The sequence below is a fragment of the Cherax quadricarinatus genome, unplaced genomic scaffold, assembly GCF_038502225.1.
Source record: "Cherax quadricarinatus isolate ZL_2023a unplaced genomic scaffold, ASM3850222v1 Contig987, whole genome shotgun sequence".
Taxonomy (NCBI): domain Eukaryota; kingdom Metazoa; phylum Arthropoda; class Malacostraca; order Decapoda; family Parastacidae; genus Cherax; species Cherax quadricarinatus.
The window spans coordinates 1-26049 of record NW_027196013.1 but is presented as its reverse complement, the minus strand read 5'-3'; the positions used below and the strand labels follow the sequence as shown (position 1 = coordinate 26049).

The 26049-nt window shown below is 43.0% G+C and overlaps 1 protein-coding gene across 1 annotated transcript in view; it reads left to right on the top strand.

Moving 5' to 3' along the window:
* The window catches only part of LOC138851558 (serine/threonine-protein phosphatase 4 regulatory subunit 3A-like), a 75781-nt gene extending 53177 nt beyond the window's left edge, over window positions 1-22604 (top strand). The window contains exon 10 of the mRNA XM_070080798.1: window positions 22345-22604. Within this exon, the coding sequence (XP_069936899.1) occupies window positions 22345-22589 (245 nt within the window). The 3' untranslated portion in view covers window positions 22590-22604. The remainder of the gene's footprint in view (window positions 1-22344) is intronic.
* The last annotated feature ends 3445 nt before the right edge of the window (window positions 22605-26049 follow it).

Genomic DNA, 26049 nt, shown 5'->3' with positions numbered 1-26049 from the left:
TCACTATCACTTCATCACATATATATCACCATCACTATCTTTCACTATCACTGTTCGTCACATATCACCACTATACATCTTTCACTATCACTATTCATCACATATATATCACCATCACTATAATCTTTCACTATCACTGTTCGTCACATATATATATCACCATCACTATCTTTCACTATCACTGTTCGTCACATATCACCACTATACATCTTTCACTATCACTATTCATCACATATATATCACCATCACTATATATGTTTCACTATCACTATTCATCACATATATATCACCATCACTATAATCTTTCACTATCACTTCATCACATATATATCACCATCACTATATATCTTTCACTATCACTATTCACAACGTGTGTCACCATCACTATATATCTTTAACTATCACTATTCATCACATATATCATCATTATACATCTTTCACTATCACTATTCATCATGTATATACCACCATCACTATATATCTTTCACTATCACTATTCATCACATATATATCACCATCACTAATCTTTCACTATCACTTCACATGTATATCACCATCACTATATATCTTTCACTATCACTATTCATCACATATATATCCATCACTATATATTGTTCACTATCACTTCATCACATATATATCACCATCACTATATATCTTTCACTATCACTATTCATCACATATATATCACCATCACTATCTTTCACTATCACTGTTCGTCACATATCACCACTATACATCTCACTATCACTATTCATCACATATATATCACCATCACTATAATCTTTCACTATCACTTCATCACATATATATCACCATCACTATATATCTTTCACTATCACTATTCATCACATATATCACCATGACTATACACAAGGGCAGAACAACAACATTCTAGGGGCACTATATTTCTCATATATTTTATTTTTATCATTATTTTGGCTAGAAGTTATATAAATATTAGCTGATCCAAGAGTTACAATATCTTCTAAAGACTTAAGTATGGATTCTTATACAAAAGAGATGCACCTCGTGGTATTAGCCACTTTATTTATTTTTGTTGGTGTATGGTGCTTTTTTGATGAGTGGGTCCAGGAGCTGGAATTGGACCGCACTCAACTCCAACAGGAGGTCCAGGAAGCCTCCTGGGCTTGTGAATCATTAGTTGAGAGGATGTGTGGGATCCCTGGGATGGGGATAATTGTTAATTGTGATAGGTATACCCCCTTAGAGGTCCCTGGAAGTCAGCTGAGCCCTTGGTGGGCACCAAACTCCTGGTCTCTTCTGGGAATCATGTTTAGATGGTACCAAGCCAGCAGCGATGTTAAGGAGCTGGAGATTGTCCTCAAGGAGATTAAGGAGTCCTGCCAGGATAATTCATCCTCCCAGCAGATGCTGGTTCTTCTGCGGGTCATTGTGACAGCTCTAATGGTACTGCACTTCATTCTGCAATGCTTCCGTAGGATTATTCAGAAGATACTAATAGTATCCAGCAGCAGTAACACAGTGGTGAGTGTTGAGCTGGTACCTGCTACTGCTGATGATGCTGGTACCTCATAGCCCCTCCCCAACCCCATTACCCTCCCCAACCCCATTACACTCCCCAACCCCATTACCCTCCCCAAGCCTATTAACCTCCCCAGCCCCATTACCCTCCCCAACCCCATTACCCTCCCCAACCCCATTACCCTCCCCAACCCCATTACCCTCCCCAACCCCATTACCCTCCCCAACCCAATTTCCGTCCCCAACCCCATTTCCCTCCCCAACCCCATCTCCATCCCCAACCCCATCTCCATCCCCAACCCTACAGGGTATGGAGTTTTTGTAGCCAATGTACCCACCTTGTGCAGGTACATGACCGTAAAACGGCTTCTGCAAAAATGCGGCGGTTTAATCTAATTAACGATGCCACGAGGAGACAAAGGCCATCGGGGGTATGGCTTTGCAACATTTAAAAATAAGGATTATGAAAAACAAGCGCTTATGTTGAATGGCCATGTCCTCTCGGGTCCAAAAGGCGAGAATCCACAAAAAATAGACGTGAAGCCAGCCTATAAGCAAATAATCCACGATGATGCAAAGCCCCATATAAAACCACCAGTTGATGGTACTTTCCAACATGCAAAACCACTAGATCATGGTACCTCACAACATGGAAAACCACCAGTTCATGGTACTTCCCAACACCATGGAAAACCACCAGTTCATGGTACTTCCCAACACCATGGAAAACCACCAGTTCATGGTACTTCACAACAACATGGAAAACCACCAGTTCATGGTACTTCCCAACACCATGGAAAACCACCAGTTCATGGTACTTCCCAACACCATGGAAAACCACCAGTTCATGGTACTTCCCAACACCATGGAAAACCACCAGTTCATGGTACTTCCCAACACCATGGAAAACCACCAGTTCATGGTACTCCACAACACTATGGAAAACCACCAGTTCATGGTACTTCACAACACCATGGACAACCACCAGTTCATGGTACCTCACAACATGGAAAACCACCAGTTCATGGTACTTCACAACAACATGGAAAACCACCAGTTCATGGTACTTCCCAACACTATGGAAAACCACCAGTTCATGGTACTTCACAACAACATGGAAAACCACCAGTTCATGGTACTTCCCAACACCATGGAAAACCACCAGTTCATGGTACTTCACAACACCACGGAAAACCACCAGTTCATGGTACTTCCCAACACCATGGAAAACCACCAGTTCATGGTACTTCCCAACACCATGGAAAACCACCAGTTCATGGTACTTCACGACACCATGGACAACCACCAGTTCATGGTACTTCACGACACCATGGACAACCACCAGTTCATGGTACTTCACAACACCATGGACAACCACCAGTTCATGGTACCTCACAACATGGAAAACCACTAGATCATGGTACTCCACAACACCATGGAAAACCACTAGATCATGGTACTTCCCAACACCATGGAAAAGCACCAGTTCATGGTGGTACAAAATGCAGCAATGGTGAGAACACCCTTGCTGCTCCCTCCAAGACCAGGCCTCCCAGCTACCAAGTTTAATATCAACATGAAAGCCACAAGTCCCATACAACTGGTTGATTCCTAAGACTGTATGCATTTCAGTCAAGTGTTTTTATTGTTGAAAAGGGAGTTTTATTTTTTGAATTAGAGCATTAAACTCGTAAGAGTTATAAGAGGACAATTAGTGATTTTTTTGTTATAATTTTTAGTTGTTGTTATTATTATTATTATTATTTGTACATCTATTTATATAAACATTATGACTTGTGCGTCTCCCAGTGTCACATATATCACCACCATTATACTCAAGAGCAAAATAGCAACATTCTAGGGGCACTATATTTGTCATATTTTATTTTGACCATTATTATGGCTAGACATTATATAAATATATTAGCTTACCCGAGAGTTTTCTGGATGGGGATAATTGTTAATTGTGATAATTATGCCCCTTAGAGGTCCCTGGAAGCCAGGTGAGCCCTTGGTGGGCACCAAATTCCTGGCCTCTTCTGGGAATCATCTTTAGATGGTACCAAGCCAGCAGCGATGTTGAGGAGCTGGAGATTGTCCTCAAGGAGATTAAGGAGTCCTGCCAGGATAGTTCCTCACCCCCCCCCCCCCCCAGCTGATGCTGGTTCTTCTGTGGTTTGTTATGACAGTGCTACTGGTGTTCGAATTCATTCTGCGATGCTTCCGTACCTGGCTTCAACAGCCACAAATACTTAACAGCACCAGTGACACACAGATGAGTGGTGAGCTAGAACCTGCTACTACTGATGATGCTGTTACCTCAACATCCCTCCACAACATCATTACCCTCCCGAACCCCATCACCATCCCCAAACCCGATTACCATCCCCAACCCCATCACCATCCCCTACCCTACAGGGTATGGAGTGTTTATAGCCAACGTCCCATCATTATGCAGGGACAGGACTGTAAAACCGCTGAAAAAATGCCACGAAGAATCAGGGGACACCGGGAATATGGGTTTGCCTGTTTTCAAAATAAGGATTATGAAAAACAGGCCCTGTTCCTGGACGGCTGTGTGTTGACTGGTCCAAGTGGCGAGACCCCACAGAAAATAGAAGTGAAGTCAGCTTACAAACAAATATTCCATAATGATGCAAAACCCCAAGTAAAACCACAAGGTCGTGGAGCTTCACAACACCATGGAAAACCACAACTGCTTGGTGCTTCAAAATGCATCCTAAAACATTATAATAGTCAAGGATTTTGGGTTGTTAGAGTTTCACATGACCTTTGATGCTCCCTCCAAGACCAGGACTCCCAGCTACCAGCGATCCTGGTAAAAGTTTATTTGGAACTTGGGATGCCAAAGCCAGTGATGATTCTCATCAGATCACTTGTTGATGATTGAGACACGTAACATGGAAATCTCTATTGAAGAAATGTTTTGCCCCACTGGCTTTTTTCTAAACCATATATCAAATCACTTGTTCTCTCTTGTCTGGAGTATTGCTCTACACTAAAGGTCCTTTTTGGAGGCAGGCAAATACAAGGAACTTTCACTGCAGGTATAAGTACAATACAGCCTCTCCTCACTTAGTGACGTACTCATTTACCAACGTGGTCTTAGGAACGGAACTCTGTCGTTAAGTGAGGAGATGCTGTATGTGGGGCATGCAAGTTCCCCCGTCTTCTAATTACCTGGAGACCTGGAGTTTACCTGGAGAGAGTTCCGGGGGTCAACGCCCGCGTGGCCCGGTCTGTGACCAGGCTGCCTGGTGGATCAGAGCCTGATCAACCAGGCTGTTGCTGCTGGCTGCACGCAAACCAACGTACGAGCCACAGCCTACCTATAATCTACCTTGTCCATAATTACTATTACATTTGCTTTGTATTTTAAATGAAGTCCAGGATCTTTACTTAATTCATGGTGTAACTTAACAAATCTTTGAGGATAGTTGTGTTGTAGAGGTGTGAGCACAGCTCACACCTCTACAGTAGGACATAGGAAAGCACTGGTTTGGTAATAGAGTTGTGGATTATTATTATTAATATTATTATTTTTTTTTTTTTAGCACACTGGTTGGTTCCCACCAAGGCAGGGTGCCCCAAAAAAGAAAAACTTTCACCATCATTCACTCCATCACTGTCTTGCCAGAAGGGTGCTTTACACTACAGTTTTTAAACTGCAACATTAACACCCCTCCTTCAGAGTGCAGGCACTGTACTTCCCATCTCCAGGACTCAAGTCCGGCCTGCCGGTTTCCCTGAACCCCTTCATAAATGTTACTTTGCTCACACTCCAACAGCACGTCAAGTATTAACCCTTTGAGGGTCGACAAGCCCTCTCCGAAACTAGTTCTCAGGGTCGGCCAAATTTAAAAAAAAAAATATTTTCTCTTATGAAAAGATAGAGAATCTTTTCCCGATCATAAAGACACCAAAAGTTTGAAATTTGATAGAAAACTTATGGAATTATGCTCTCGCAAAGTTAGCGGTCTCGGCAATGTTTACGCATCGGCGATTTTGCCCACTTTGAGCCCCATTTTCGGCCAATTTCACTGTACTAGTCGACAAAAAACATGAATATTTCGCTAGAACTCCATTTTTTCTATCGAATGGGTGCAAGAAACCACCCATTTATGAAATTCAACTATCCAGTACAGTGGTCAGAATTTAGCAATTTTGCCAATTTCACACAAATTTCAAAAGATGCCAATTTCCGAATAGGGTCCAGAATAAACAAGAAAGACATTCCTGGCACTAAAATGACATTTCCTCTAGTCATTAGTCATGTCTCAAGGCCCCTCTTATATTCTTTTGCTTTCCACTTTGAATTTTTATTCTCACAAAAAATATAAGATTTACTGTTATGCAGACTACTGCATTAGTGTAAAAAATGGTATAAATATTATTGGTGCACTTGTGAAAGAATATTAGACTCACCAGTTGACGTGTATTGCACGCTTGGCACGATTTGTTTACTTTGGAAATTTGGTAAAAATCGAACATTTCTGCTACTTTGACCTCTTCAAGGGGGGCTCCTTGGCGTGGTGAAGAGGCTCTTGGTCTGAGGAATTAGACCTATCGGTCTTCTTCCTCAGACCGAACCTAATTACCCCCCAATCTCCCCTCCCCTATCCCATCCTCCCCATCCTCCCCTTTTTCCTTTCCTCCTCCTCCTCCCCACTCCTCCCTTTTGCCCTTCCTCTTTTTGTCCTTTGGGATTTCTCCCACAGGCGCGCTAGTTCCTAGGTAGGGGAAAGGACACCGGGGTCCATCCCATTCCGTTGAGGTTTCTTGGCGGTGGCGTAGTTTGCCGTGGAATCTGGATTGCCTAGGGATGTCCCGATCCCTCTCCGGTATCCCGGAGTAGCTTTGGGTGTCTTTTGGGCGACGGGTGTATCTCTGGAAGCCACCTTTCGGATTCCGGGGGTGGTGGCTGAAGGAGGTATGCTTTGTGGCGGATATCCGGCCGCCCTCTCTTTTGTCCACCGAGGTAGCTCGGCAGATGTGAGGTTGCTATCCCAGATTGCTGGTTTACTGGCATGAAGGGTAGGGTATGGCACGGGTTCCATGCTGCATCTGCGCTACTAGCGGTGTCGAGTCCTCTTGGGCGCGGAGGGAGATTTCTGGCCCTTTCATTCCTCCTAGGAACTATCCCTCCCCGGTCCCCCCCTTTTTTTTTCTTTTTTTTTATTTTTATTTTCTTTTCTTCTTTCTTTTTTTTTCTTAAAAACAAAAAGAAAGAAGTAATCTAACCATGGCAGCCCTAGTCCATGAACCTGGTACCCCCGGGCCCCTTCTTGATACCGCACCCCGTTCTGACCCCGCCTCGTCTTTGGACCACTCTTCCGACATTCCTCATGCCTCTGTACCTATTGCCGGTGCTGTAGGGTATGGCACGGGTTCCATGCTGCATCTGCACTACTAGCGGTGTCGAGTCCTCTTGGGCGCGGAGGGAGATTTCTGGCCCTTTCATTCCTCCTAGGAACTATCCCTCCCCGGTCCCCCCTTTTTTTTTCTTTTTTTTTATTTTTATTTTCTTTTCTTTCTTTTTTTTTTCTTAAAAACAAAAAGAAAGAAGTAATCTAACCATGGCAGCCCTAGTCCATGAACCTGGTACCCCCGGGCCCCTTCTTGATACCGCACCCCGTTCTGACCCCGCCTCGTCTTTGGACCACTCTTCAGACATTCCTCATGCCTCTGTACCTATTGCCGGTGCTGTTTCCTCACCCGCTTCAGGTACTGAGGCCTCGACTGACTCCTTCGATTTATCAGACCTTCGCTCTCCTCTGACTATGCTTCCGGCCTCTCCCTCTACGGTGCGGCAATTTTCAAATCGCCGACCCGTTCCACGTCGGACCAACTCTGGTCCCACGCCTAAACGTCAACGACAATTACCTGCTGATGATACTTCTCCACCTTCACCTTCTCGTTCTTCTCAGAAACGATCGACACGTCCTTCACTACCTTTCCACGCTCAGTTTCAGACTGAACAGTGGACTAAATTCTTCACTTTACGACCAACTTCCTCTACTGCCTATCTTTCTGACCATAGTATTGGCAAGGCACTCCTACGCCATGTTGGTAAAGATATTTCTTTTCATGCTCTTAAGAGCGGTACGCGCATCATTACCGTACAGAATGCTACCCAGGCTCGTGAGCTCTCTCGTCTTTCCCATATAGATACTGTTCCTGTCACCCTTGAAAAACATCATTCCCTCAATTCTTGTAGTGGTACCGTTATTCTGCCCCATACCATAGTTCAACAAAATTTCCAGACATGTGGCACCGACATTCTAGAACAGCTGGAACTCCAAGATCTCCCAATCCTCAAGGTAGACACTTACGTTCTTCCTGCCCGTGGGCGGAGACGATACCTTAGCAATGTGGCTCGTTTAACTTTTGACAGCCGAGAACTCCCATCCTCAGTTTATATAGCAGGACATCGGTTACAAGTTCGAAAGGTGATCCCTACACCACAACAGTGTAGAAATTGCTGGCGATTTGGCCATCCAGCGAAATATTGCAGATCTATCGCCGAATGCCCAGTCTGTGGTGCCGATGACCATTCTAATACGTCTTGCAATCGATCTCCCTCTTGCCTTAACTGTCATGAGGCTCACCCTTCGTACTCTCGCCGTTGTCAGGTCTATTTAAACGAGCGGGAAATCCGTTACCTCAAAGAGACAGAAGGTCTCCCTTATGCCATGGCAGTTTCTCATCTCCGCCTCCAAGGGAGACTCCCACGTGTTTCTTATTCCCGTGTTTCAAAACGTCCCCCCACTTCTGGTATCCCATCTTCTACACCCACCTCTGTGGTTACCTCTCCCATAATCACTCCTGTATCTAATCCTTTTGCTGTCCTCGGCTCAGACGTCCCTACTTCAACGCCTCAGTCTAATCTCGCTTCTTCGAGTTCTCTCTTACAAGCCTCAGTATCGACGAGACCTCGTACGACACCTCTTCCCAATCGTCCCTCTACTTCTCAAAAGTCAAAAAAAGGTCCGGTAACACCTCCTACCCATCTTCCACCTCCTCATTTTACCCTCCCTGTCTCTGTCCCTAGTTCTTCCCCTCTCACTGGCTCAGTTACAAGTGCAGAGGTTCACCCTCCTCCTCGTAATGTACCTTCCTCCCCTGTTCCCTCCCAAGTTTCTTCCTCTTCTGCCACCTCCCAGGTTCCTGTCTCTTCTGTCCCCTGCCACGCTTCTCCAGTTCCCTCCACCCTTTCGCCCCCCCCTACCTTGGTACAGTCCAATACAGTTCCAATCTTTACTCATCCTCCCCCTACCATTCCCAATATTGTCTCCCATACGACATCTCTGAATTCCGAAACACTTGAAGCAATCTCTGAATATATTGCAGAGACCAAACCATCAATGGACACTGATCCACCTTCCGCTCTTTCTCTCTCCTCTGCTCCATCTGCGCAACTCCTTTCTTCACAGCGCACCGTTCCTTCGCTGCTTGAACATTTTCCACTGCCTCCGCATGTGGACTTTTCTAACCCTTCTAGTCCGTAGGAACCCTTACCTGCGGATTTCAAGTATCTTTATCATTGCCAATCATGGCCTTTTTACAGTGGAATATACGCGGCCTCAGGGGTAATCGGGGTGAGCTTCAGATGTTACTCTCCCAGTTTGCCCCTGTTGGTGTTTGCTTACAGGAACCAAAATTACACTCTGCTGTTATTTCTCACATCTCAGGCTATAATTTATTGTATTCTTCAGATCCTTTTCCTGATGGGACCTTTAATGAAAGTGCCCTTCTTCTCCGCACTGATATTCCGTACCATCAGCTATTTGTTCATACTTCGCTGCATTACACAGCAGCCCGTATCCACTTACATAGGTGGTATACGCTCTGTTCTTTATATCTCTCTCCTTCTCGGGCATTATCTATTCCGGATTTTGCCTTCCTTGTTTCGTCATTACCGCCACCGATTCTGTTGCTTGGTGATTTTAATGCCCACCATTTCCTCTGGGGAGGGTCTCACTGTGATTCCCGAGGAATTCAGTTAGAGGCTTTTCTTGCCACCCACCCCCTCCATGTTTTAAATACAGGTACTCACACCCATTTTGATCCTCGGACTCATACTCTCTCTTGCATCGATCTCTCAGTTTGCTCTTCCTCCACCGCATTAGACTTTACTTGGTCTGTTCTCCCGGACTTACATGACAGTGATCATTTCCCAATCATTCTTACTTCCCCTTCATATTCGCCACCTCTTCGCACCCCACGCTGGCAATTTAATCGGGCAAATTGGAACCTTTACTCACACCTGACTGTTTTTAAAGAGGTTCCTTCTTCGTCCTCCATCGATGAGCTTTTACACCTCTTCTCGTCCTCCGTTTTCACCGCAGCTTCTCATTCTATACCCCAAACTTCGGGCAGGCATTCTCAGAAATGCGTGCCTTGGTGGTCTCCTGCTTGTGCTCGTGCAGTACGTTTGAAACGCGCTGCATGGGGCAGGTACCGGTACAATAGAACCACAGAGCGACTCCTTGATTTTAAACAGAAGCGTGCGATCGCTCGCCGTGTCATCCGTGACGCTAAACGCACTTGCTGGCGAGATTATGTCTCCACCATCACCTCTGCTTCCTCTATGAGTGCAGTCTGGAAAAAAGTACGAAAACTGAGTGGTAAATATTCTCCTGACCCGGCTCCTGTTCTGCGGGTTGCCGGTGTTGATATAGCAAACCCACTAGATGTTGCCAATGAAATTGGCAATCATCTGGTCCGTATTTCTCAGGGACTCCATCTATGCCCCTCATTTCTTTCCTCAAAGTCTGCCAGAGAGTTAGCACCCTTGGACTTTTCTTCTCTCAGAGAAGAACAGTATAATGTGCCTTTTACACTTCAAGAACTGGAGGCAACACTCTCAGCTTGTCGATCATCGGCAGCTGGGCCCGACGACATTCATATTCGTATGCTACAACATTTACATCAGTCAGCCCTTGCAGTCCTATTACGCCTTTACAATCTTATTTGGTCACAAGGAGTTCTTCCACAGCTGTGGAAATCCGCCATTGTTCTCCCTTTCCGCAAACCAGGCACTACGGGACATGAAACCTCCCACTATCGTCCCATTGCTCTTACCAGTGCAGTTTGCAAAGTAATGGAACGTCTAGTAAATAGACGTTTAGTGTGGTATTTAGAGACACACAACAGTCTCTCCACTCGTCAATATGGCTTTCGTAAGGGACGTTCTACCATAGACCCCTTACTGCGCTTGGATACGTATGTTCGTAATGCCTTTGCGAATAACCACTCAGTTATTGCCATATTTTTTGACCTTGAGAAGGCATATGACACAACTTGGAGGTATAATATTTTAGCCCAAGCCCACTCCTTAGGCCTTCGAGGCAATCTACCATCCTTCCTTAAGAACTTTTTAACTGACAGGCATTTCCGTGTTCGGGTTAATAATGTGCTCTCCCCGGACTTTATCCAAGCTGAAGGTGTCCCCCAGGGATGTGTTCTGAGCACAACACTTTTTCTCCTTGCTATTAATGATTTGGCCTCTAGTCTTCCATCAAATATTTGGTCATCACTCTATGTTGATGACTTCGCTATTGCCTGTGCAGGCGCTGACTGTCACCTCCTTACAGTTTCTCTCCAGCATGCAGTCGACCGTGTTTCCAATTGGGCCACCACACATGGGTTTAAATTTTCCAGCACTAAAACCCACCAAATCACTTTCACTAGACGCTCTGTCATCTCCGATCATCCTTTGTACCTCTATGGCTCACGTATCCCTGAACGTGATACAGTCAAGTTTCTGGGCCTCCTCTTTGATCGTAGGTTATCCTGGAAACCTCACATTACCTCTCTGAAGGCAACTTGTCACAGCCGGCTGAACCTTCTTAAAACCCTTGCTCATCTTTAGTGGGGAGCTGATCGTCGAACCCTCCTTCACCTACATTCCACCCTTATTTTATCGAAACTTGATTATGGTGACCAGATCTATTCAGCGGCATCTCCTGCTACTCTCTCTAGCCTTAACCCCATTCATCACCAAGGATTACGTTTATGCCTTGGTGCTTTTCGCTCTTCCCCTGTCGAAAGCCTCTATGCAGAAGCGAACGTTCCATCCTTATCCGATCGCCGTGATGCCCATTGCCTGCGCTACTATGTACGCTCTCATGATCTCCGCAATCCTTCCATTTATAGAATGGTCACTGATATTAGTAGACATTCTTTATTTGTTCGCCGCCCCTGCTTACTCCGTCCCTTCTCTCTTCGCCTTCATTCGCTCTTGTCTTCTCTTCAACTACCACCTTTCTATGTACATGTAGCATCTCACTTTTCCCTACCCCCCTGGGAAGTTCCAGCTGTTCGAGTCTGTTCTTTCTCCCTCCCTTGCTCGAAAGCCCAACTGTCTACGGTCGCTTCCCGCTCTCTTTTTCTTGACCACTTTCACTCTCATTCTCATGCCATTGCTGTGTACACAGATGGCTCTAAGTCTTCTGACGGCGTAGGATTCGCAGCAGTGTTTCCGGACAGCGTCGTACAAGGGCATTTACTATCTTCAGCTAGTATTTTTACTGCTGAATTATATGCCATCCTTACAGCACTTATCCGTATTGCATCTATGCCTGTGTCATCATTTGTGGTTGTCTCAGACTCCCTTAGTGCTTTACAGGCTATACAAAAATTTGATACACCTCACCCCTTAGTCCTCCGTATCCAACTTTGGCTACGCCGCATCTTTACTAAGCATAAAGATATTGTTTTTTGTTGGGTCCCTGGTCATGTTGACGTACAGGGCAATGAACAGGCAGACACTGCTGCGCGGTCAGCAGTACATGACCTACCAGTTTCTTATAGAGGTATTCCATGTACGGACTATTTTGCTGTAATATCTTCCCACCTTCACACCCGTTGGCAACAACGTTGGTCTACTATGCTCGGCAACAAACTTCAGTCTATTAAACCGAGTATAGGTTACTGGCCGTCTTCTTATCACCAGTGTCGAGGTTGGGAGACTACTCTCTCCCGTCTTCGCATTGGCCATACTCGTCTTACTCATGGATATCTCATGGAGAGGCGTCTTGCTCCTCTCTGTGAGAATTGCCAAGCTCCATTATCAGTCAGCCACATTCTGTTGGACTGCCCACTTTATCAACGAGCACGCAGAATTTACCTCTGTCGTCGTCTTCGCCCCGCTGCTCTCTCTTTACCTTCCCTTCTCGCTGATGGACCCACCTTTCATCCGGACTCTCTCATTGACTTTTTGACAACGACTGACTTACTTCACAAATTCTGATACTTTCAGCCCTTTCTACTTGAATCTCTTGCTACCCTCTACCCCCGTACTATCCCCTGCCCCGCTGTTTTCTGTAACCTGCTGATCATCCCCCCTCCCTTCTGCCATCCAATTCCCTTGCTTCCTTCCCTACCCTGCAGCGCTGTATAGCCCTTGTGGCTTAGCGCTTCTTTTTGATTATAATAATAATAATAATCTGCTACTTTGAGCTCAATTTCAAGGCACCTTTCTTTGTAAAACCAGTCAAAATCATCTCAATTTCTGTAATATGTCTTCCATTCTATAAAATGAGACCAAGAAAACTAGAATACAACAATAAATACCATACGAAAATACACTGCAAAGTCGCTGATTTATTCCAAAAAAATAGTCAGTTTTTTTTTTTTTCTCATTATGCACTGTGTGCTGCAGGATTTTTTTTTAGACTGTGCACACTGACCACATAGACCCATTCTTTCATATGAAGGCCTACCAGCTTTCTCCCACTAGATTTGAGGCCGCTAGAATTTATGCGTACTAGTACGTCAAAAACCCCTACGCGTAAGACGTACTAGTACGACCAAAACCCTCAAAGGGTTAAAAACCATTTGTCTCCATTCACTCCTATCAAAACGCTCGCGCATGCCCGCTGGCATGCACTATCAGTATCTATCACATATATCACCATCACTATATATCTTTCACTATCACTTCATCACATATATCACCATCACTATAATCTTTCACTATCACTTCATCACATATATATCACCATCACTATCTTTCACTATCACTGTTCGTCACATATCACCACTATACATCTTTCACTATCACTATTCATCACATATATATCACCATCACTATAATCTTTCACTATCACTTCATCACATATATATCACCATCACTATATATCTTTCACTATCACTATTCATCACATACATCATCATTATATAGCTTTCACTATCACTATTCACAACTTGTGTCACCATCACTATATATCTTTAACTATCACTATTCATCACATATATCATCATTATACATCTTTCACTATCACTATTCATCATGTATATATCACCATCACTATATATCTTTCACTATCACTATTCATCACATATATATCACCATCACTATATATCTTTCACTATCACTATTCATCACATATATATCACCATCACTATAATCTTTCACTATCACTTCACATGTATATCACCATCACTATATATCTTTCACTATCACTATTCATCACATATATATCACCCTCACTATATATTGTTCACTATCACTTCACATATATATCACCATCACTATATATCTTTCACTATCACTATTCATCACATATATATCACCATCACTATCTTTCACTATCACTGTTCATCACATATCACCACTATACATCTTTCACTATCACTATTCATCACATATATATCACCATCACTATAATCTTTCACTATCACTTCATCACATATATATCACCATCACTATATATCTTTCACTATCACTATTCATCACATATATCACCATGACTATACACAAGGGCAGAACAACAACATTCTAGGGGCACTATATTTCTCATATATTTTATTTTTATCATTATTTTGGCTAGAAGTTATATAAATATTAGCTGATCCAAGAGTTATAATATCTTCTAAAGACTTAAGTATGGATTCTTATACAAAAGAAATGTACCTCGTGGTATTAGCCACTTTATTTATTTTTGTTGGTGTGTGGTGCTTTTTTGATGAGTGGGTCCAGGAGCTGGAATTGGACCGCACTCAACTCCAACAGGAGGTCCAGGAAGCCTCCTGGGCTTGTGAATCATTAGCTGAGAGGATGTGTGGGATCCCTGGGATGGGGATAATTGTTAATTGTGATAGGTATACCCCCTTAGAGGTCCCTGGAAGTCAGGTGAGCCCTTGGTGGGCACCAAACTCCTGGCCTCTTCTGGGAATCATGTTTAGATGGTACCAAGCCAGCAGCGATGTTAAGGAGCTGGAGATTGTCCTCAAGGAGATTAAGGAGTCCTGCCAGGATAATTCATCCTCCCAGCAGATGCTGGTTCTTCTGCGGGTCATTGTGACAGCTCTAATGGTACTGTACTTCATTCTGCAATGCTTCCGTAGGATTATTCAGAAGATACTAATAGTATCCAGCAGCAGTAACACAGTGGTGAGTGGTGAGTTGGTACCTGCTACTGCTGATGATGCTGGTACCTCATAGCCCCTACCCAACCACATTACCCTCCCTAACCCTATTAACCTCCCCAACCCCATTACACTCCCCAACCCCATTACCCTCCCTAAGCCTATTAACCTCCCCAACCCCATTACCCTCCCCAACCCCATTACCCTCCCCAACCCAATTTCCATCCCCAACCCCATTTCCCTCCCCAACCCCATCTCCATCCCCAACCCTACAGGGTATGGAGTTTTTGTAGCCAATGTACCCACCTTGTGCAGGTACATGACCGTAAAACGGCTTCTGCAAAAATGCGGCGGTTTAATCTAATTAACGATGCCACGAGGAGACAAAGGCCATCGGGGGTATGGCTTTGCAACATTTAAAAATAAGGATTATGAAAAACAAGCGCTTATGTTGAATGGCCACGTCCTCTCGGGTCCAAAAGGCGAGAATCCACAAAAAATAGACGTGAAGCCAGCCTTTAAGCAAATAATCCACGATGATGCAAAGCCCCATATAAAACCACTAGTTCATGGTACTTCACAACACCATGGAAAACCACTAGTTCATGGTACTCCACAACACCATGGAAAACCACCAGTTCATGGTACTCCACAACACCATGGAAAACCACCAGTTCATGGTACTTCCCAACACCATGGAAAACCACCAGTTCATGGTACTTCCCAACACCATGGAAAACCACCAGTTCATGGTACTTCCCAACACCATGGAAAACCACCAGTTCATGGTACTCCACAACACTATGGAAAACCACCAGTTCATGGTACTCCACAACACCATGGGAAACCACCAGTTCATGGTACTCCACAACACTATGGAAAACCACCAGTTCATGGTACTCCACAACACCATGGGAAACCACCAGTTCATGGTACTCCACAACACCATGGAAAACCACCAGTTCATGGTACTCCACAACACTATGGAAAACCACTAGATCATGGTACTTCCCAACACCATGGAAAACCACCAGTTCATGGTACTTCCCAACACCATGGAAAACCACCAGTTCATGGTACTTCACAACACCATGGACAACCACCAGTTCATGGTACTTCACAACACCATGGACAACCACCAGTTCATGGTACTTCACGACACCATGGACAACCACCAGTTCATGGTACTTCGCAACACCATGGACAACCACCAGTTCATGGTACTTCACAACACCATGGACAACCACCAGTTCATGGTACCTCACAACACCATGGACAACCACCAGTTCATGGTACTTCACAACACCATGGACAACCACCAGTTCATGGTACTTCACAACACCATGGACAACCACCAGTTCATGGTACTTCACGACACCATGGACAACCACCAGTTCATGGTACTTCACGACACCATGGACAACCACCAGTTCATGGTACCTCACAACATGGAAAACCACTAGATCATGGTACTCCACAACACCATGGAAAACCACTAGATCATGGTACTTCCCAACACCATGGAAAAGCACCAGTTCATGGTGGTACAAAATGCAGCAATGGTGAGAACACCCTTGCTGCTCCCTCCAAGACCAGGCCTCCCAGCTACCAAGTTTAATATCAACATGAAAGCCACAAGTCCCATACAACTGGTTGATTCCTAAGACTGTATGCATTTCAGTCAAGTGTTTTTATTGTTGAAAAGGGAGTTTTATTTTTTGAATTAGAGCATTAAACTCGTAAGAGTTATAAGAGGACAATTAGTGATTTTTTTGTTATAATTTTTAGTTGTTATTATTATTATTATTATTATTATTATTATTTGTACATCTATTTATATAAACATTATGACTTGTACGTCTCCCAGTGTCACATATATCACCACCATTATACTCAAGAGCAAAATAGCAACATTCTAGGGGCACTATATTTCTCATTTTATTTTGACCATTATTATGGCTAGACATTATATAAATATATTAGCTTTCCCGAGAGTTTTCTGGATGGGGATAATTGTTAATTGTGATAATTATGCCCCTTAGAGGTCCCTGGAAGCCAGGTGAGCCCTTGGTGGGCACCAAACTCCTGGCCTCTTCTGGGAATCATCTTTAGATGGTACCAAGCCAGCAGTGATGTTGAGGAGCTGGAGATTGTCCTCAAGGAGATTAAGGAGTCCTGCCAGGATACTTCCTCAACCCCCCCCAGCTGATGCTGGTTTTTCTGTGGTTTGTTATGACAGTGCTACTGGTGTTCGAATTCATTCTGCGATGCTTCCGTACCTGGCTTCAACAGCCACAAATACTTAACAGCACCAGTGACACACTGATGAGTGGTGAGCTAGAACCTGCTACTACTGATGATGCTGTTACCTCAACATCATTACCCTCCCCAACCCCATCACCGTCCCCGAACCTGATTACCGTCCCCAACCCCATCACCATCCCCAACCCTACAGGGTATGGAGTGTTTATAGCCAACGTCCCATCATTATGCAGGGACAGGACTGTAAAACAGCTGAAAAAATGCCACGAAGAATCAGGGGACACCGGGAATATGGGTTTGCCTGTTTTCAAAATAAGGATTATGAAAAACAAGCCCTGTTCCTGGACGGCTATGTGTTGACTGGTCCAAGTGGCGAGACCCCACAGAAAATAGAAATGAAGTCAGCTTACAAGCAAATATTCCATAATGATGCAAAACCCCAAGTAAAACCACAAGGTCGTGGAGCTTCACAACACCATGGAAAACCACAACTGCTTGGTGCTTCAAAATGCATCCTAAAACATTATAATAGTCAAGGATTTTGGGTTGTTAGAGTTTCACATGACCTTTGATGCTCTCTCCAAGACCAGGACTCCCAGCTACCAGCGATCCTGGTAAAAGTTTATTTGAAACTTGGGATACCAAAGCCAGTGATGATTCTCATCAGATCACTTGTTGATGATTGAGACACGTAACATATGGAAATCTCTATTGAAGAAATGTTTTTCTGAAGAGAAGTTGCAGAGATTGGTGGATGAATTTGGTAGGGTGTGCAAAAGAAGAAAATTAAAGGTGAATACAGGAAAGAGTAAGGTTATGAGGATATATCAATTGCCCCACTGGGTCTTTTTTAGAATTGATGAGGGAAAAAGAGTGAGTGGTGCTAAACCATATATCAAATCACTTGTTCTCTCTTGTCTGGAGTATTGCTCTACACTAAAGGTCCTTTTTGGAGGCAGGCAAATACAAGGAACTTTCACTGCAGGTATAAGTACAATACAGCCTCTCCTCACTTAGTGACGTACTCGTTTACCAACGTGGTCTTAGGAACGGAACTCTGTCGTTAAGTGAGGAGATGCTGTATGTGGGGCATGTAAATTCCCCCGTCTTCTAATTACCTGGAGACCTGGAGTTTACCTGGAGAGAGTTCCGGGGGTCAACGCCCCCGTGGCCCAGTCTGTGACCAGGCCGCCTGGTGGATCAGAGCCTGATCAACCAGGCTGTTGCTGCTGGCTGCACGCAAACCAACGTACGAGCCACAGCCTACCTATAATCTACCTTGTCCATAATTACTATTACATTTGCGTTGTTTTGTAAGGTGAAGTCCAGGATCTTTACTTAATTCATGGTGTAACTTAACAAATCTTTGAGGATAGTTGTGTTGTAGAGGTGTGAGCACAGCTCACACCTCTACAGTAGGACATAGGAAAGCACTGGTTTGGTAATAGAGTTGTGGATTATTATTATTAATATTATTATTATTATTTTTTTTAGCACACTGGTTGGTTCCCACCAAGGCAGGGTGCCCCGAAAAAGAAAAACATTCACTCCATCACTGTCTTGCCAGAAGGGTGCTTTACACTACAGTTTTTAAACTGCAACATTAACACCCCTCCTTCAGAGTGCAGGCACTGTACTTCCCATCTCCAGGACTCAAGTCCGGCCTGCCAGGTTACCTGAATCCCTTCATAAATGTTACTTTGCTCACACTCCAACAGCACGTCAAGTATTAAAAACCATTTGTCTCCATTCTCTCCTATCAAAACGCTCACGCATGCCCACTGGAAGTCCAAGCCCCTCGCACACAAAACCTCCTTTACCCCCTCCCTCCAACCTTTCCTAGGCCGACCCCTACCCTGCCTTCCTTCCTCTACAGACTGATACACTCTTGAAGTCATTCTGTTTCTCTCCATTCTCTGTACATGTCCGAACTACCTCAACAACCCTTCCTCAGCCCTCTGGACAACAGTTTTGGCAATCCCGCACCTCCTCCTAACTTCCCAACTACGAATTCTCTGCATTATATTCACACCACACATTGCCCTCAGACATGACATCTCCACTGCCTCCAGCCTTCTCCTTGCTGCCACATTCATCACCCATGCTTCACACCCATATAAGAGCGTTGGTAAAACTATGCTCTCATACATTTCCCTCTTTGCTTCCAAGGACAAAGTTCTTTGTCTCCACAGACTCCTAAGTGCACCGCTCACCCTTTTCCCCTCATCAATTCTATGATTCATCTCATCTTTCATAGACCCATCCGCTGACACGTCCACTCCCAAATATCTGAATACATTCACCTCCTCCATACTCTCTCTCTCCAATCTGATATCCAATCTTTCATCACCTAATCTTTTTGTTATCCTCATAACCTTACTCTTTCCTGTATTCACTTTCAATTTTCTTCTTTTGCACACCCTACCTAATTCATCCACCAACCTGTGCAACTTCTCTTCAAAATCTCCCAAGAGCACAGTGTCATCAGCAAAGAGCAGCTGTGACAACTCCCACTTTATGTGTGATTATTTTAGAGTTGTTGATGCGTGAAACAAACTCCCGAGTACCCTCATAGAAGCTAAGACCTTGTGTAGTTTTAAAAACAGGTTGGATAAATACATGAGTGGGTGTGAGTTGGACCTGACTAACTTGTGCTACCAGGTCTGGTGCTGTGCTCCTTCATTACGTGGAAGTGACCTGACTAGGTGTTCGTTGTAGGCCGGGAGGTGGCATGGACCTGCTTCGCATGGGTCAGTAGGCCTGTTACAGTGTTCCTTATTTCTTATGTTCTTAATACACTTGTCCTCACAGACTTGTTAAGTTATAACATGAATTAAGGAAAGATCCCAGACTTTACCAAACAAAGCAAATGTGATACTAATTATGGACAAGGTAGATTATAGGGGAAAAATAAACATGTTATTGAAAGACGGGGGGGGAACTTACGTGCCTGTTCAGGACTTCGGTTATCTGACAAACTGTGGATAACTGAAACTGCGGATACCGAATCGGTGGATACTGTGGGGGTTCTACTGTATTTTATAAATACACCTACCATCCGACTTACGACCACTCAACTTACGACCGTGTTTTTCATGCCAAATTTCTGGGAAATAAACCAGTATTTGTGTTGTACACAGTGTTTATCCTAAACCTTACAGTATAAAACACAGTACTAACAAATAAAAAGTAAAGTAAAACATGAAATACCAAAATAAAACAAAATAAAGTCATTACAAAAATGTTTTGTTGATATTCAGTAGTAAAGTTCGACTTACGACCATTTCGACTTACGACTGGTTTCTCGGAACCGAACTCGGTCGTAAGTCGAATGGTAGGTGTACTAAAAAATCATTCAGAAATGTAAAAATATGAAATATCAATATAAATACAGTGGACCCTCGAGTTTCGTGATTAATCCGTTCCAGAGAGCCCGCCGAAGGTCGAAATTCACGAAACTCGAAACCATTTTCCCCATAAGAAATAATGGAAATAAAATTAATCCATTCCAGACACCCAAAAATATTAAAATAAATTTTTTTTTTCAAATTAAATAAAGATTTACATAATGAAAATCAGAAATCAAGTACATGCATTTAAAATAAATAAATAATAACATTACACTTACCTTTACTGAAGACTTCTGCGTGGATGGAAGACGGGAGGAGGGGATAGGAGGAAGGTGTACACTATTATTTGGAAGGAGAATCTCCTTCCATTAGGACTTTAGGTAGCAAGTCCTTATCTGGGGTTACTTCCCTTCTTCTTTTAATGCCACTGGGAACAACTTGAGAGTCACTGGACCCCTGGCGCGCAAAATATCTATCCAGAGAGGTCTTTTTCTGGCGTTTCTTTAAGATTTCCCTGAAGTGGGACACAACACTGTCATTGTACATGTTGCAGATACGGCTTGTTTCAGCTTGGTCAGGGTGATACTTTTCAACAAAACTTAGCAACTCATTCCACACATGTCCTTAATCACTGAAGAAGGCACCTCATCCACTCCTTCCTCCTCCTCTGAAGTAAGTTCCTCGGCTGTGGTCTGATGCTGTTCCAGTTGAAGCTCTTGCAGTTCATCAGTGGTTAGCTCTTCCCTGTGGTCCTCCACCAACTCTTCCACATCCCCGTCACTCACTTTATTTACCAAAGGGCTTGCACTAGCTTTCCTTTGGTCCATGATGACCTATTTAGCAGTTGCAAGCACAAAAAACAATGGATTATTATGAAATGTATTGCATGAACCATTGGGGTGATGGTCACATGTTGGTAAACAATGGCACACTGAGCGTGAGTTGCGTGGGAGACTGGCTTTGTGTGCGCAGTGACGGGTGGATGGGTACCGGACAGTCGCCGAAACACGAGTTTTTTCACGAAACTCGAGGCCAAATTTTTCAAAAAAAAAAAACTTGTCAAAGGTCAAATTTTGCGAAAGTTGAGGCTGCCGAAACTCGGGGGTCCACTGTATGTAGTTTCTTGTAAAATAAGCGTTATATTTTTGTTTTGCGATGCATGCATAATACACCACTAATTTTGTGTCAGGTTCCGGGCTACTTCCATGGAACAAAAATTGCTATAAGGTGAATCATTTTTTTTCCTCTTTTAAATGCATATAAAAGCCTGCTGACATGTTTGCAGTATTATAGAGTAAGTAAGCAATAGAACTAGGCTTAAGAATGTACAGTGGACCCCTGGTTTATGATATTATTTCATTCCAGAAGTATGTTCAGGCGCCAGTACTGACCGAATTTGTTCCCATAAGGAATATTGTGAAGTAGATTAGTCCATTTCAGACCCCCAAACATACACGTACAAATGCACTTACATAAATACACTTACATAATTGGTCACATTGGGAGCTGATCGTAAACCGGGGGTCCACTGTATATACAATACACTACTTGCCTAAAAATATGTTTATGCTTACCGAATGGTGAATATGTATTTTTGTAGGGAGTTTGAATCCAGTAAGATCTCAACTTATGAACACGTTGAGAATTCTGTATTGTGTGATATCATTATTATATGCTATACAGAAGGTCCCCAATGTGTTCGTAAGTTGGAGGCTTAATGTAAATGAAAAATGGCTATAATTGTAAACTGCTGTGTTAGCAAAATGCTGTAAAGTGGGACCTGCCTGTAATGCAAATATTTTTTTTATTTCTTGTTTCTACTCTGTTGCAGCACCACTACTATCCAACACGGTTGGCGACGAGGTGGGTCGCGAGGACTACCCCTCGGCACAGCTCCTGGCCCTCATTCTGGAACTGCTAGCCTTCTGTGTGGAGCACCACACATACCACATCAAAAACTACATAGTCCAACGAGACCTGCTCAAACGAATCCTCGTCTTGATGAAGTCCAAACACACATTCCTTGTGCTTAGTAAGTACGATTCTCTTTTATCCACTTTCTCATTTAGGACCTAAGTTGTCCAAGATTCAGTGTAATGTGTGAAATGAGAACATAAATACTTTCAACATACAGGTGAACCTTGACTTGCGAACCAGTCATAAATTGAAAATATCGCAAAAGCTGGAGACACTGTAAGTTGAAGACACTGTAAATTGAAAATACCGTAAATTGAAAATATCGTAAGTTTAATATGAATTATTTTGCTTTTTATTAACACATTGGTCATTTCCCACCATGGCAGGGTGGCCCAAAAAAGAAAAACTTTCACCATCATTCACTCCATGTCATTTCCCACCATGGCAGGGTGGCCCAAAAAAGAAAAACTTTCACCATCATTCACTCCATCACTGTCTTGCCAGACTACAGTTATAAAACTGCAACATTAACACCCGTCCTTCAGAGTACAGACACTGTACTTCCCATCTCCAGGAATCAAGTCTGGCCTGCCGGTTTCTCTTAATCCCTTCATAAATGTTACCTTGCTCACACTCCAACAGTACGTCAAATACTAAAAACCATTTGTCTCCATTCACTCCTATCTAACACACTCATGCATGCTTGTTGGAAGTCCAAGCCCCTCACACACAAAACCTCCTTTACCCCCTCCCTCCAACCTTTCCTAGGCCATCCCCTAGCCTGCCTTCCCTCCACTACAGATCTGTACACTCTCGAAGTCATTCTATTTCGTTCAATCCTCTCTAGATGTCCAAACCATCTCAGCAACCCCTCCTCAATCTCCAAACTACTGATTCTCTGCATTATATTCACACCACACATTGCCCTCAGACATGACATCTCCACTGCCTCCAGCCTTCTCCTTGTTGCAACATTCACAACCCATGCCTCTCACCCATACAAGAACGTTGATATAACTATACTCTCATACATTCCCCTCTTTGCTTTCATGGATAAGGTTCTTCGTCTCCACAAACTCCTCAGTGCACCACTCACCCTTTTTCCCCTCATGACTTCTATGATTCACCTCATCTTTCATAGACACATCTAGTAACACGTCCACTCCCAAATATCTGAATACATTCACCTCCTCCATACTCTCTCCCTCCAGTCTGATATCCAATCTTCATTACCTAATTTTTTTGTTATCCTTATGAATATGAATACAGTATGCTAAATTGATAAACAAATAAATAACTAGTGCTACTGAGTAAGTAAATAATTAATTACTGTAACTTAATACAGTGGACTCCCGGTTAACGAACTTTTTTCACTCCAGAAGTATGTTCAGGTGCCAGTACTGACTGAATTTGTTCCCATAAGGAATATTGTGAAGTAGATTAGTCCATTTCAGACCCCCAAACATACACGTACAAATGCACTTACATAAATACACTTACATAATTGGTCGCATTTGGAGGTGATCGTTAAGCGGGGGTCCACTGTACTAGTATTGAAAAATTAAATGAACACAAGTTATGGCCTTGCCACCTTCATGTTGGGTAATTATCTTAAGTTTCATCTCCAAAGTAATTGATGCTGCACCATCGTAGAGTCGAAATATTGTACGTCGACAACCACCTGCATGCATTTCACAATTTCACGTTGGTACAATAAATGTTTTCTGGAGAGGAGAGTTGGTGCAATAAACTGTTTTGTGGAGAGGAAAGCAGACAATGTTCCGATCCATTGTGGGTTTGTCAGAATTGAAACCAAGACCTGATAATACCATAAGAAACCAAAATGTCCTCTTAACCCTTTGACTGTTTTGGTCGTATATACATTGTATACGTCTTACGAGCCAGTGTTTCAGACGTATATATACTCAGTAATTCTAGCGGCTTCAAATCAAGAGGAAGAAAGCTGGTAGACCCACATGTGAGAGAATGGGTCTGTGTGGTCAGTGTGCACCACATAAAAAAAATCCTGCAGCACACAGTGCGTAATGAGAAAAAAAAGCTGATCGTTTTTTTGGATTAACCCTTTGAGGGTTTTCGTCGTACTAGTACGTTTTACGCGTAGGGGTTTTTGACGTACTAGTACTCATAAATTCTAGCGGCCTCAAATCTAGTGGGAGAAAGCTGGTAGGCCTTCATATGAAAGAATGGGTCTATGTGGTCAGTGTGCACAGTCTAAAAAAAATCCTGCAGCACACAGTGCATAATGAAAAAAAAAAAACTTTGACCATTTTTTTTGAATAAATCAGCGACTTTGCAGTGTATTTTCGTATGGTATTTATTGTTGTATTCTAGTTTTCTTGGTCTCATTTTATAGAATGGAAGACATATTACAGAAATTGAGATGATTTTGACTGGTTTTACAAAGAAAGGTGCCTTGAAATTGAGCTCAAAGTAGCAGAAATGTTCGATTTTTACCAAACTTCAAAAGTAAACAAATCGTGCCAAGCGTGCAATACACGTCAACTGGTGAGTCTAATATTCTTTCACAAGCGCACCAATAATATTTATACCATTTTTTACACTAATGCAGTAGTCTGCATAACAGTAAATCTTATATTTTTTGTGAAAATAAAAATTCAAAGTGGAAAGCAAAATAATATAAGAGGGGACTTGAGACATGACTAATGACTAGAGGAAATGTCATTTTAGTGCCAGGAATGTCTTTCTTGTTTATTCTGGACCCTATTCCGAAATTGGCATCTTTTGAAATTTGTGTGAAATTGGCAAAATTGCTAAATTCTGACCACTGTACTGGATAGTTGAATTTCATAAATGAGTGGTTTCTTGCATCCATTCGATTGAAAAAATGGAGTTCTAGCGAAATATTCATGTTTTTTGTCGACTAGTACAGTGAAATTGGCCGAAAATGGGGCTCAAAGTGGGCAAAATCGCCGATGCGTAAACATCGCTGAGACCGCTAACTTTGCGAGAGCATAATTCCGTAAGTTTTCTATCAAATTTCAAACTTTTGGTGTCTTTATGATCGGGAAAAGATTCTCTATCTTTTCATAAGAGAAAATAATTTTTTTTCTTTTTTAAATTTGGCCGACCCTGAGAACGAGTTTCGGAGAGGGCCTGTCGACCCTCAAAGGGTTAAAACGCCGACTTTGAGGTGTATTTTCGTATAGTATTTATTGATGTATTTGCGTTTTCATGGTCTTGGGTCATAAAATGGAAAACATATTACAGAAATAGAGATGATTTTCATTACTTTGACGATGAAAACGACCTTGAAACTGAGCTCAAAGTAGCGGAAATGTTCGATTTTTACCAATATTCAGGAGTAAACAAATCACACCACACGTCCAATACACGTCAACTGGGGAGTCTAATATTCTTTCACTAGTGCACTGATATTATTTATACCATTTTTACAATAATGCAGTAGTCTGCATAACAGTAAATTTTGTATTTTTTTGTATGAATAAAAAATCAAAATAGAAAGCAATAATAATATAAGAGGGGTCTAGAGATGTGACTAATGAACAGAAGATATGTTATTTTAGTGCCAAGAATGTCTACATTGTTTATTCTGGACCCTATTTTTGAAATTGGCATC